This window comes from Pelodiscus sinensis, chromosome 20, assembly GCF_049634645.1.
Source record: "Pelodiscus sinensis isolate JC-2024 chromosome 20, ASM4963464v1, whole genome shotgun sequence".
NCBI classification, from domain to species: domain Eukaryota; kingdom Metazoa; phylum Chordata; order Testudines; family Trionychidae; genus Pelodiscus; species Pelodiscus sinensis.
In genome coordinates this window covers 27,902,699-27,914,811 of record NC_134730.1, presented here as the reverse complement: position 1 = coordinate 27,914,811, position 12,113 = coordinate 27,902,699, and the positions used below count along the sequence as shown (strand labels likewise).

At 54.5% G+C, this 12,113-nt stretch overlaps 1 protein-coding gene across 7 annotated transcripts in view; it reads left to right on the top strand.

Annotated features, from left to right (window-relative positions):
- BAIAP2 (BAR/IMD domain containing adaptor protein 2) overlaps positions 1 to 12,113 on the top strand; it is a 94,777-nt gene that overhangs the window by 49,012 nt on the left and 33,652 nt on the right. For all 7 annotated transcript variants that reach the window (XM_075904079.1, XM_075904081.1, XM_075904076.1 and 4 more), the window contains 3 exons: positions 4,177 to 4,238; positions 4,959 to 5,030; positions 6,084 to 6,221. In XM_075904079.1, the coding sequence (XP_075760194.1) occupies positions 4,177 to 4,238; positions 4,959 to 5,030; positions 6,084 to 6,221 (272 nt within the window). The remainder of the gene's footprint in view (positions 1 to 4,176; positions 4,239 to 4,958; positions 5,031 to 6,083; positions 6,222 to 12,113) is intronic.

Below are 12,113 nucleotides of genomic sequence, written 5' to 3'. Positions count from 1 at the left end.
ACGCAACCGCCCGTCTGTGTCCTCGGTTCGCGATGTTCTAGTCTTGGAAGGGGAGGAAGATCAGCTGTTCAACTCCTGGGGCGAGGGCGATGGGATGTAGAGTAGACTTCCCAGTCTGGGATTTGGCCAAGATTTAGGGCTACCCTTTGTGTGGAGGAGATCCCTTTGTGCCCAGGAGTGGCAGCGGGGACCTTTGGTCCAAGTGAAGTTAGAACCTTCAGCTTCACATCACCCTCCCGTGCCAGGCTGGGGACCAGGTTCAAGTGCCGACTCAGAGAGGCTATCTACTGTCCCCACCCGGTCCTGCATCGCCTGGGGTGTCTCCTGTCCAATTGCTGACCCCGCTCAGCCTATTCGATCTGACCGGCTCGCAGCCTGAGCAGGGCCGGCTTTTTCCCCGGCTCCTCTAGTCTCCGGGCTTACTGTGTGTGTTCAGTCTGCAAATAATTTGCTTCTAAGCTAGAAACAGCCTGTAACGTTACAGGCTGCTCTTCTGAAATGCAGATCTAATAACTTGCATTTTGTAAGCTTCAGAGGGTAGCTGAGTTAGTCGGTAACTGGAAAAACAAATACACTGGGAAGGGCTGGAATTTAACTTCATTTGAAAGTTTGATTCCTATCCCAGAGGAATGACTAAACATATTAGCTGGCTGGCACACTCCCTTCTACATCCTAATGAATTAACCAACCAACCTAACAATGGGTACTTCTAGAGGTGCTATTTGTTCTTAACAGCTGCTTGTAACTTGAACAATTTAACTCACTACTTTTTTTTTCTTCTCCCCCCCCCCCCCCTTCCACCCCCTTCCCTTATTTATTCTTGGATCTGGACTTTTAATACTCCGGTCAGCCGAAGAAGTGGGTTGTGGCCATGAAAGCTCATGATCCCATTTACATGTTTTCTTAGTCTTTAAGGTGCTGCTAGACTATGGGTTCCCAAACTGGGGGGCATGAAGAAATTCTGGGGAGGGGTGCGAGGAAATCCAGCCACCCCCCCCATCTATCCCACCCCAAGTTTTGCTGCTTTTTTGGGGGGGAGGGGCGTGAGGGTTTCTCAAAGATCAAAAAGGGGGCGTGATGCCGAAAAGTTTGGGAACCACTGTACTAGACTGTACGTTGTTTGGCTTTTTTATTTTGTAGCCACTTAGTGGAGCTTGGATGCCCCTGAAGAGCTTCTGTAATTCAAGTACGATGGGGATTTTTAGGAAACGTAGTAACCCTCCTGCTGGCTACTCCATTCTGTTTTGCACAGGGCTCAGACTTTACTCCGGGCTGTCCTGTTAGTTGAGACTGTGCCAAATTTGGGCAAACTTGCAAATGCATTCTTGGCTCTCTCTGGCTTTGTGGGTGTAAAAACGTGGAACCTGGCAAAGGAGGAGCCAACCAACCGTATACTTTGCACTGGAAATTGTGACCAGAGAGAGGAAGGCAGCTCCCTTCCCACTTTGCCAGTTACTGTCTCTGAAAATACCCCGGAGATATGAATGAGGCTCGGTGAGCATGCACAGCGTGCCTCTTGCCGCAGGGGCATGGTTGATCGGTGGCATGCAGCCTTTGGCCTGACTACTAGCCGTGGCGCCTAGAGACCAACTTCCATGTTTGCAGCACACCTAAGGGGGGGAGAGGCAATCCCCCCAAAACTTGACCAAGCCCCTGAAGCCATGCTGAGGGCCCAGAGCCGGACTTGGCAGTCCTTTAAATGCATCTTGGAAACTCATTCCAACGTTTCGTACGAATGTATCGGTGTCCTCCCTACCTCCACCCTCCTGGGTTCTAGACCTGGTTGAAATCAGGGTGCACACGCACACTTTGTTCCCTGGGTTCTTTGCTTTTGGCTCCGGTTGGTGCCCTGGGCGCTGGCTGCGGTGGAGACAGCCATGCAGCTGGCATGTTGGTGCGTGTCGTGCTGGTTGGAGCAAGCAGAGCGATGCTTCCAGCGTGGGGCGTGGGAAGGGCCGTTCACACTGGGTTCCAGGGTGCTCTGCTCAAGTTGGTGCCTGTTCCTTTTTTTCCCCTCTCTCCTCCTTTCGTTGCCTAATCAGAAGAGGCAGCATGTAGATTTCCAGCACTCCTAGCGTCTGCATGCTCCAGCGTTAATGAGCCTCTGATGCAAACCTGCTCCCTGAATCCCCAGGAGCGCAGAGCTTCATCTGTAAACTCAAATGGCAAAGTTTTGTCCAATGGCTCGTTCCTTCCCTCTTGCGGATACCTGCGCCCCATTGACCAGGCGCATGGCTCTGGGGGTACGTCTACACTACAGCGCTAGTTCGAACTAACTTAGTTCAAATTAGTTAATTCGAACTAAGCTAGTTCGAACTAACGCATCTAGAACTAAAAACTAGTTCGAACTAGTGTTTTGCTAGTTCGAACTAGCAAGTCCACATTGAGTGGACTCTGAACAGGGCTTAAGGATGGCCGGAAGCAGTGCCGGCAGGGCATAAAAGGAGGACTTAGAGCATGGAGATGCTGTCTCAGGCTAGCCGAGGGCTGCGCTTAAAGGGTCCCGACCCCCACCCCGGACACACAGTTCTAAGGGGTGCCCCGCTTGCAAAGACGTTCTGGCTTGGAGTGCCCTGAGTGCCCACACTGGGCACATCACACCACTCGGCCATCAGCCCGGCTGCACTTGCCGCAGGCTGCCATCTGGGGAGAGGGAGTAATTGGGGGGCTGCAGGAGAGCTTCCACCCCCAGAAGCCCGCAGAGCCAGCCCAGTCCTCCCCATCGGGGGCTCGTACCCCATTCCTCCCTCACCTCCTTCCACTTACCCTTCCCTAGCCCCCCTTCTTATTGATGTACAAAATAAAGATAACGTTTCTTCCAACATTGACTCTGTCTTTATTGAAAAAAACTGGGGGAGACTGGGAAAAGGAGGTGGGAGAGGGGAAGAGAAAGGCTGGGAGAGGGGAGGGCAACTAACATGATCAGGGGTTGGGAGCAGGTCCCAGATGAAGAAAGGCTACAGAGACTGGGACTGTTCAGCTTAGAAAAGAGGAGACGGAGGGGGGACAGGATAGAGGTCTCTAAAAGCAGGGGTTGGGTGGAGAGGGTGCATTCAGAAAAGTTCTTCCTGAGTTCCCATAAAGAAGGACTAGAGGACACCAAAGGAAAGGAATGGGTAGCAGGCTTCAAACTAGTAAGAGAAAGTTGTTCTTCTTGACAAAGCAAATAGTTAACCTGTGGAACTCCTTGCTGCAGGAGGCTGTGAAGGCTACAACTAGAACAGAGTTTAAAGGGAAGTGAGATCAAGTGATGGAGGTTGGGTCCATGGAGTCCTATTAGCCAGAGGGTAGGAGTGGTGTCCCTGCCCAAAGTTTGTGGAAGGCTGGAGAGGGATGGCACGAGACAAATGGCTTGGTCACTGTCTTCGGTCCATCCCCTCCAGGGTCCCTCGTGTTGGCCGCTGTCGGCAGACAGGCTACTGGGCTAGATGGACCTTTGGACTGACCCAGGACGGCCATTGTAAGCTCACGGCTCAGAGTCGGGGGTCTCAGTGGACCCCCTTGATTTTCATGCACACCTGGTCCTGGGTGGCCAGGCTGGCAGCTCTCCTGCCCTAGACGGCCACTTTCCTGTGCCTAGTGCGGAGATCGTGGACGAGGTCCACGATGTCCGCACTAGCCCAGGAAGGTGCCCGCCTCTTGCGGTCCAGGGCAAGCTCCCGGGAGCCGCCAGCCTGGTCCCGGCAAGAGGGGGTGGGCTGGGGGGCATCGGGTGGGTGGCTCTGTGCCGTGCCAGGTGCAGGGTCTGCTAGCTGGGTGCTGGCAGGCTTGCACCTGGCACGGGCACCGTAGCCAGCCCGTGCCCCTTTAAGGGGTCCGGGGCCGGGAGGGGGGCATAGAGTTTCCCTGGTGTTGGCCAGAGTGGCCACCAGGGAAACCTGGGGAGGGCTAGCCTCCCACTAGTTCGAACTAAAGGGCTACACAGCCCTTAGTTCGAACTAGCTAGTTCGAACTAGGCGTTAGTCCTCGTAAAATGAGGTTTACCTAGTTCGAACTAAGCGCTCCGCTAGTTCGATTCAAATTCGAACTAGCGGAGCGCTAGTGTAGCACCTATTAAAGTTAGTTCGAACTAACGTCCGTTAGTTCGAACTAACTTTGTAGTGTAGACATACCCTGGGTGTGTGTGGTGCCTCCAGAGGGCCTGCTTTAAACCTCGCCCGTGTCTTGTCTTTCTAGGGGACGTTCTCTTCCAGATGGCAGAAGTTCACAGGCAGATCCAGAATCAGCTGGAAGAGATGGTAAGTACGGGACCGCTCGCGGTCACGTTTTCAAGTGGAGTCTGATGGGAAGTTTTTGGACCAGCAGCTTTTTCGGCCATTGCTTGGTCCTGAGCTGCGTTTCACTGTGGAAATGCCCCCACAGTACTGCAGAGAGGGACCTACCTAGGAGGAGATGCCTGCTTAGTTAGCCCGGACTGAATCAGGCTAAATTATACAGGGAGGATCAAAAAAATACGAGGCCGTCTAGTAGGCACGTGGTGGTGTCTGGGCAAAAAGAACCAGCTAATCAACAAGTCTCCTTCAGTCTGGCCACATGGAACCTCGGATGCAGTGACCGGGGAACAAAGTGGGTGTCGGTTTCTTATCCAGACAGATTAACTTCATCTAAAACGTGGTGGTTTATCCCGCAAACGGACAGCCTGGCCGGTGCATGTGTTCATCTGCACATCTCTCTGACTGGGTCTCGCCGCATGACATCCATCTGTTTCTCTTGGCCCACTTCCTTCATCTAGCCAATCAAACACCTGTCTTTCCAGAGCCAACTGGCTGCCCCAATGTGCCTTTCTGTTGTCTGTCTGCTGTGTGTCTTGTTCCATCCCCTCGCTGGTGCCTGCGAACAGCCCCTTGTCCCTTCCTCTCGGAGCCGTCCGTCCTGGGCATCACACGCTCGTGTGCTCTGCTTTTGGATGCAAAGCTAGGTCGGTGTTTGCTTGACTGTCGGGTTTTTTTGTCTTCAAGCTGAAGTCTTTCCACAATGAGCTACTGACCCAACTGGAACAGAAGGTCGAACTGGACTCCAGGTACCTAAGTGTAAGTCGATCAGAACTCGTATTTTCATCCAGCAGGTGACTGTCGCATCCCTCCCAGCTCTTCCTTGGACTTCCTCTGTCCTGCTGCCTTCCCCACCCATATTGCAAGCTACTCCTAGTCAATGGGGGGGAGAAAGGGGGCGCGAATGCCACCTTGTCTCGGCAGGTTTGGGATCCATTTGCCTTCCTGTGACCCTAAGCGCAGTTGCGTGAATTCAGCCCTCACCACGTGGCAGACTTGAGCCTGCACGATTCGAGCCCAGGCGGTCTCAGCACTGCCCTCGCTGTCCTCCCCTGCCCCCGTGCCCATTGGCCCAGTGCAACGTAAGGCACGAACTGATGCTAATTCTGAATGCAGGGCCAGCCCAAGGGGGTGGAGCCTGGGGCAACCCCCTGTGCAGGCCCCACCTCCACCTTGCTCTTCCCCCTTCTGCTTCCCCCGAGCCATGTGGCCCAGATTACAGAGGGCCTGATGCAGGGCGGCAACAGGGGTCGGCCACCATGCCCCCCCCCCCCCCCAATCCCGCTGTGCCCCGATCTGCAGCGGCGGGATCGCAGGGCCCTGGGGCCTGGGCGCTTTGCATCTTGCTTCCGCCGCAAAGCCACACACAGCGACTGGGAGGGCAGAGTGGAGTGCAGGAGGCTGTCAGGCTGCTCCGGCTCCTGCTACCCACCTGGTGATTATGATGAGCAACCCCTGCTGCCACCCCGCACCAGGCCCCATAATCGCCCTGGGCTCCCGGCTCCGGAGAACGTGCTGTCTGATTTTTCACTGCTGCTAGCGGTGGTGTTGGGAGAGCAATAGCCCACTAGGAAACCCCGAACGAGCTGCTATTTCTGCTTCCTGGGAACCTGGTGTCCCCTTCCCCGAGGAGGATGGGGGCACAGTGGCCTCTAAACATGCGGGTGTTGTAAAGCATCAGGAGTGAGGCTGCAGAGCTCTTGGCTAGGAGGATGTAAACTCTGCTGGCGGGGGGCAGAAAGAGTCCAGCTGATCTGCTGAGCCATCACCTTTCTGCTGCTCACCGCTCCCCCCCCCCGTGTTTGTATTCAGGCTGCACTGAAGAAATACCAGACGGAGCAAAGGAGCAAAGGGGATTCGCTAGAGAAGTGCCAGGCAGAGCTGAAAAAGCTTCGCAAGAAGAGCCAAGGGAGCAAAAACCCTCAGAAGTACTCGGACAAAGAGCTGCAGGTAAGACTCGTGGCTGGTCGTCGGCAGTCCGTCTCCTCCGGGGTCCCGAAATGGACCTTCCTGAGTACTCTTCTGGTTGCCAAGTCCATAGGAGTGTAGAAATGCGAGGCTGGGAGGGACATCAAAGTCCTCTGATCCAGCTGCCTGTCTACCGAGTCGGGTAAACGTAGGCCAGACCAGACAGGTGTTTGTCCCCCTTGTCCCATGCCTGCTGACGGGGGTGGTGGCAGTGCCCAGCTCCTGGAGTGCAATGGGGAGGGAGGGAGGATGCACCGAGCTACAAGTAATGCGAAGGGCTGGGTTGTGTTTTCCTGAGGCCCCACCCCCTTCTGCCTGAGGCCCCACCCCCTCCTGGCTCAGGAGCATGGGGTGGCTCTACTCCCCTGTTTAAAAACCTCCAATGATATCGATTCCCTGACCTCGCTTGGAAGCCCACCCCAGAGTTTAGCTTTGTTTGATGGTTGGAAAGCTTTCCCTAATCGCGCCTCGTTCTCCCTTGCTGCAGAATAAGGCCATTTCTGCTTGCCCTACCTTCTAGGGAAATGGAGAGCAATTGATCGCTCGCCTCTTTCTAACGGCCTTTGACATATTTGAAGATTCTTTATAAAATCCAACCCTCCCCGGTGTCTTTTCTCAAGACTCTGCCTGACCAGGCTTTGGTGACCTTGCCTCATAGGTCAGGTTTTCCAAAACTTTTGTTTCTCGCCTCTGGCTTGTCTCCGATTTGTGCATCTTTAAAGTGGTGCACCCAGAATTGGCCACAGGATCTAGCTGAGGCCCCTCCTCTGCCCAATGCAGCAGGACAGTCGCTCCCGTGTCTTACGAACGACGGTCCAGCTAATGCTCTGGGGTGTGTTCACTGTTCCCAGCTCCATCGCACTGTTGTCTCCTGTTCAACTTGTGATCCACTCAGGGCCGGATTAAACGGTGGGCTAGCCAGGCAGCTGTCTGGGGCACCAACCTATGGGGGGGTGCCCGATGGCAGCTGTAAGGTGTGCAGCGCGCCGGGGGCGGGGCCGCGTGTGCACTGTGCTCCCGGGGCGGAGCTGTGCGTGCGTTGCATGCCTGCTGCCCGGGGTGCGGGAATGGCCCCCAGCCGGCTGCTCCATGTGGCTTTCTGAGCTGCGGGGCAGGGCTTTGTGCACTGCCTCTCCTCCAGCAGGATCTCGCAGCTCCTCTTGGCTGGAAACTGGCCAATGAGAGCTGAGAAATTGTGCTGCACTGCCCCCACCCCCGCAAACTCTCGCAGGGGTGGGCAGGCCGGATTGACAGGCTTGGTGGCCCAGCTCCGGCCCCTGGGCCGCATCTTGCCTGCTGCTGCCCTAGAGTTGTGCAAACGTCATGCTTTCTGTGCTGGCATCGTTCCAGGGATCGGGGCTAGGCTGACTGGCCTGTGAGTCCCCCGTCCGCTTGGTTCCCCCTTCTTAGAGCTGGACGCCGCGTTGGCCTTTCTCTGCCCCGCTGGGACCTCGCCCATCCTCCGGAAGCTCTTCGATTGTTGCTAGGCAACTTATTCCAGCATTTAACCCCCCTGACCGTTAGGGTGTTTTTCCCGACGTCAGACCTCAACCTCCCTTTGCCCGAGGGGATCCGGTATCGGTTCTGCAGCTGGGTGAATTGGAGGGAGGCTTTGAGTGTGAGGCATGAACCTGTGTCCTTCAACTAGCCTGCCAACACACCAGTGAACTGTCTCCTGGCACTGAAGGAGATTGGCTTTTCTCCTATCAGGGAATGAACCAAGAAATACAATTTCGTCCTAGTGAATTTCCATTGTCAGATGCCTGCCTCTCCCCCTGGATCTCCTGCTGCTGAATATTTTTTCTGTTGCCTCCTGGCTCTCAATTCCGCTCCGTTTCTCTCTCCCCACTCCCTCGGTACGACAGCTTGCGCATGCCGGAGGCGTCTTTCGTTGGACCGCAACGAATTCCTCTAAATAGTGGCTTGTGAGTCAAGCGTACTTGAAAACTGCCTCCCGTTTTCTAATCAGATTTTGATTGTGCCCCCCTGAGACTGCTGCATTTGAATCCTTAGGCGGAGAGCGGACTCGCTGTCTCCCGAGGGCAGCCATGTGCAGCTGTTTGTCTTGGAGGGGCGGGTTTGGGTGTGATTTTTAAATAGGCACATTTCAAGAGGCAAAAGCTTCTGGATTTCTGGGCAGGGGAAACCGGAGAGACTAGTTCCTTTCGCTGTGTCCCAGGAGCGTTCCGAGACTGCTGACTGATGCAGAGCATCTGGAATTGCTCTGCTGGGTAGGTCCTACGCTGCGGTAACAGACCCGCGGCACGCCCCTGGCTGGTCCAGGTCAGCTGACTCCGGTTGGGCTGGGCGGGGTGGCAGGGGTAACATGGCAGGGTTTGAGCTGAGGCTCCAGCCGAAGCCCTAACATAGGGCTGGGCCAGATGCAGCCCATCTAACACTTCGATCCGGCCAGCGCATGGCAACTGGCTGCTTTCTATTTCTAGCCTGCTGCCTGGGCCGCCGAATTTCCAGGCAATGGCTCAGGCAGCCAGATCCTATTTAAATGGCTCCAGTTGCAACACTACCTCAGCAGGGACCAGAGCCGTGAACGCTTTAAATAGCTGCAGCAACCCCAGGTGTCAGCCAGGCAGGGCCAGGAACTGAGAGCCTTTTCGTTCAAAGCCTTCGGCCCCAGATGACTCTGGGGGAGGCTAGTCCTAGCTCTGCCCCTTCTAGGATGGAGCTGGCCCCTGACTACCTACCAAAATTCATTACGGGGACATCTACGCAGCAGGGCTGACATCGAATTTAGCTGCGTCAATTGCATCGCTGATGTCAAAATATCTTCACGCGGCTTTTGGTGCTGTCTACGCAGCAGGAAGTCGAAGGAAGAATGCGCTTCCTCCGACTTCCCTCCCTCCTTGTGAAATGAGGGTTGCAGGAGTCGGAGTAAGAAGTCCTCCAGCATGCCGTTATTTTGGAATAACGGCTCGTCACGTAGACGTGCACTGTTATTTCGGAATAACGTTATTCCGAAATAGTGCTGCTGTGTAGATGTACCCTAGGAGGACCCCCTATGAAAATCATTGCCCATCCCTTCCCTAATGCGAACGCTGCCATTTTCAACCCTGCTGCCTGAGTCAACTGAACCAGGCTCTGAGATGCCGTGCTATGGGTGTCTGTCTGGCACCCCCTGTTGACAGCAGTGCCCATGGAACCTGCGTCGTGGCACGAGGTGTACCGAGAGCGTGTGGCACTCGGCGGGTTGGTGACTGCGTTCCCCGCACGAGCGAGTCTCTCGTGGAAGTCCCTGACCTCAGAAACAAACCTCACCTGCAATGCGGCTGTGAGCACTGCATGTTGAAACAGGCAATTAATACACGGCGCTGCAAACTCCTCCTGGCCTCGAATGCTCTTTCTGCTTGTCTGTCTCCGTTAGTTCTAGCCCCGGCTGTGGAGTAAACACCACGTCCATGGCAAAATGTACCCACCGGCCAGATAACTTGCTAGCTCCTGTCTCTAACGCAAAACTTTCAGCGGCCTTGTTGCCCCTGGGACCAGCGTTAACCAAAGATTATTTGAATGAGGTCATACTTCCTAAATGTTGTCTTTTTTAGCTGAGCTGACCTAAGCATAGATGACAGCTTCTCAGCCTGGCTGGCTGGAAGTCCTCTGGGCCAAAAAGCAGATGTGCAGTGATCACCGGCTCATTAGAAGGAAGGTTACGGAGGAGAAACCACTTTTTGATGTGTGTGTGTGTGTGTGTGTGTGTGTGTGTGTGTGTGTGTGTGTGTGTGTGTGTGTGTGTGTGTTTAAAAAAAAAAAAAAAAAATTGTACTAAAGCTCAGTGAGTTATTCCACTGGCAGCGTGGAGCAGAGCTCGCGGACGGGAAAAGTGAAAAGCATTTATTGGCATTCTCACCTCGAACTTCCAGAAAGATGCTCGTGGCTGTTTAAATTGCTGTGTGATCACGCGGACTAGTCTGTCGGTCCTAACTCTGTCCGGTGGCATCTGTTAGCCAGTGGAGTTTTTATAGTGGGGGGGGGGGTCACTTGAACAACACCGACAGCCCTTGAACAAAACCCTGTGTAGGATAGAAGCCACTTCAAGCCAGCGTGGGGGGGCTGCTGCTCCCCCCAGCACCTTGAATTCTAGCCCTGTGCTTGTCTCCACCTGAAGTTGTTGGAGAGGATTTTAAAAGCGCATCTAAAATGGATGGGTACCGTCTAACGGGCAGAGAAGTCCTGTTGACTAGCTTATCCCGCTCGAAGACTCTGAGCACGGGACCTTTTAATCCAATGATCTTAAATCCCTCCTGAATGGCTGCTCCCTTGCAACATGTTTCTCTGAATTGCCAGCCGAAAGAGAAGGAATCGTAGAAGGGGCGGCGCGGCTTCTTTAAACGCAGGGACATACAAGGCGTCAAGACTGGCCAGCCCTCACGAATGTTGCCCAGCTGGTCAAAGACCACAAAATCCTGCCATAAGCGTTCGCCTCTTGTGAGTCATCCAGATGCCTACGGCCGGCATTATTCTCCTATCTGCCGGGCTTCCCCCCCTAGGAAGTACACCTCCGAGGGAGCTAAAATCCATTTCCCCCCTCCTGCTCCTCTTCGCCATGGTGCAGAGCGAGAGCGGGCGCCCACGCAAAGTTTAGGGATGTTAAAATGTGGCTAATGAAGTCACTGCTGAAAATTTCATTGGTTACCCAGTGCGGGAGGAGAGGTGGCAGCTGGCTCCCCGGGAGCTGGTGTGTGCCAGGAGCTGGTTTTAAGCCGGCTCCCCATGCGTAGCGGGAGCCTGTGGTGCAACTGTGAATATTAACCGATGGGCCCAGGCGTCGCGGTTAACTGTTTATACAGTTAAACTTTCACATCCCTCGCAGCAATGCGCTATCAACCGAGCCCTGCGTGTTCTTGACACAAAATAGCAGAGATGCGGGTGAGTTCTATTAGCCCGGATTGTGTTGAACGAAGGCAAAGAAACACGATCAATCTTCCAGGCACTTAATCTTTCTACAGTTCGTGTTGAGGAGGCGCTTATCTCATTGTGGAAAGCCTTATGATGGGTTTTAAGCTTAAAAAGAACAGACACAACTGCTGGCTGGCTGGGTTTGGGGGATTTTTTTTCCCCCCCGGATTAAAATAAAAAGCTGGCATGGTTGAATTTGATCAAACGGTGCTGTTTCAGCTCTGAGCTGTGCTGCTTGGTGCATTGCACTTCCCTGTCTCCAAAGGGGAAAAAACACAACATTTTGGGCCACTCTTAAAACTGTTTCTGCCTTTCCTTTGACGGCGGATTTGGAAGCCCGGCTTTTGGGCTGCGCTTATAAAACAGCCAAACCCCTTTGCTGCCCCCAGGAGGCCTGGACGGTCCTAGACATAAGTGGACTCTTGGTCAATGCTCCCTGGAAAACTTGGGACGAATGTTTGTTTTGAATCCAGCGAGTCGTGGCAGAACAGCAACATGCAGCACCCTGAGAAGTAGGGACGTAACATCTCGTTTAATCGGTTAACTGATGAAGCGGGACTCGGGCGGGGGATGGCCCCAGCCTGTCTGGGGGCCCCATTCCTAGCCTTTCACTGGGGTCGCTGCCGGCTCCCAGCCCTTGTGCCAGGACTGAGGTTTCTTGCAGACAGAGGCTACGTGAACCGTTCACACTCTTCTGGGGAAGAAGGGAGCTATAGCGAGAGCAGAGCTCTGGGGGAGGCAATAGAAGAGACTTAGCCTGTGGCCCGGACCCATTGGTGCTGTGTGGGACCATTTCCTGTGGCTGAATACGAACTGTGGTCCTCCGCTGGCCTTGTCCCCGCCCTTAACGCTTCGCTGAGCATTACTACGTTCCCCTGAGGACAGGACAAGAAGCAATGGGCTTAAATTGCAGCAAGGGAGGTTTAGGATGGACACTAGGAAAAACTTCCTACCTGTCCGGGT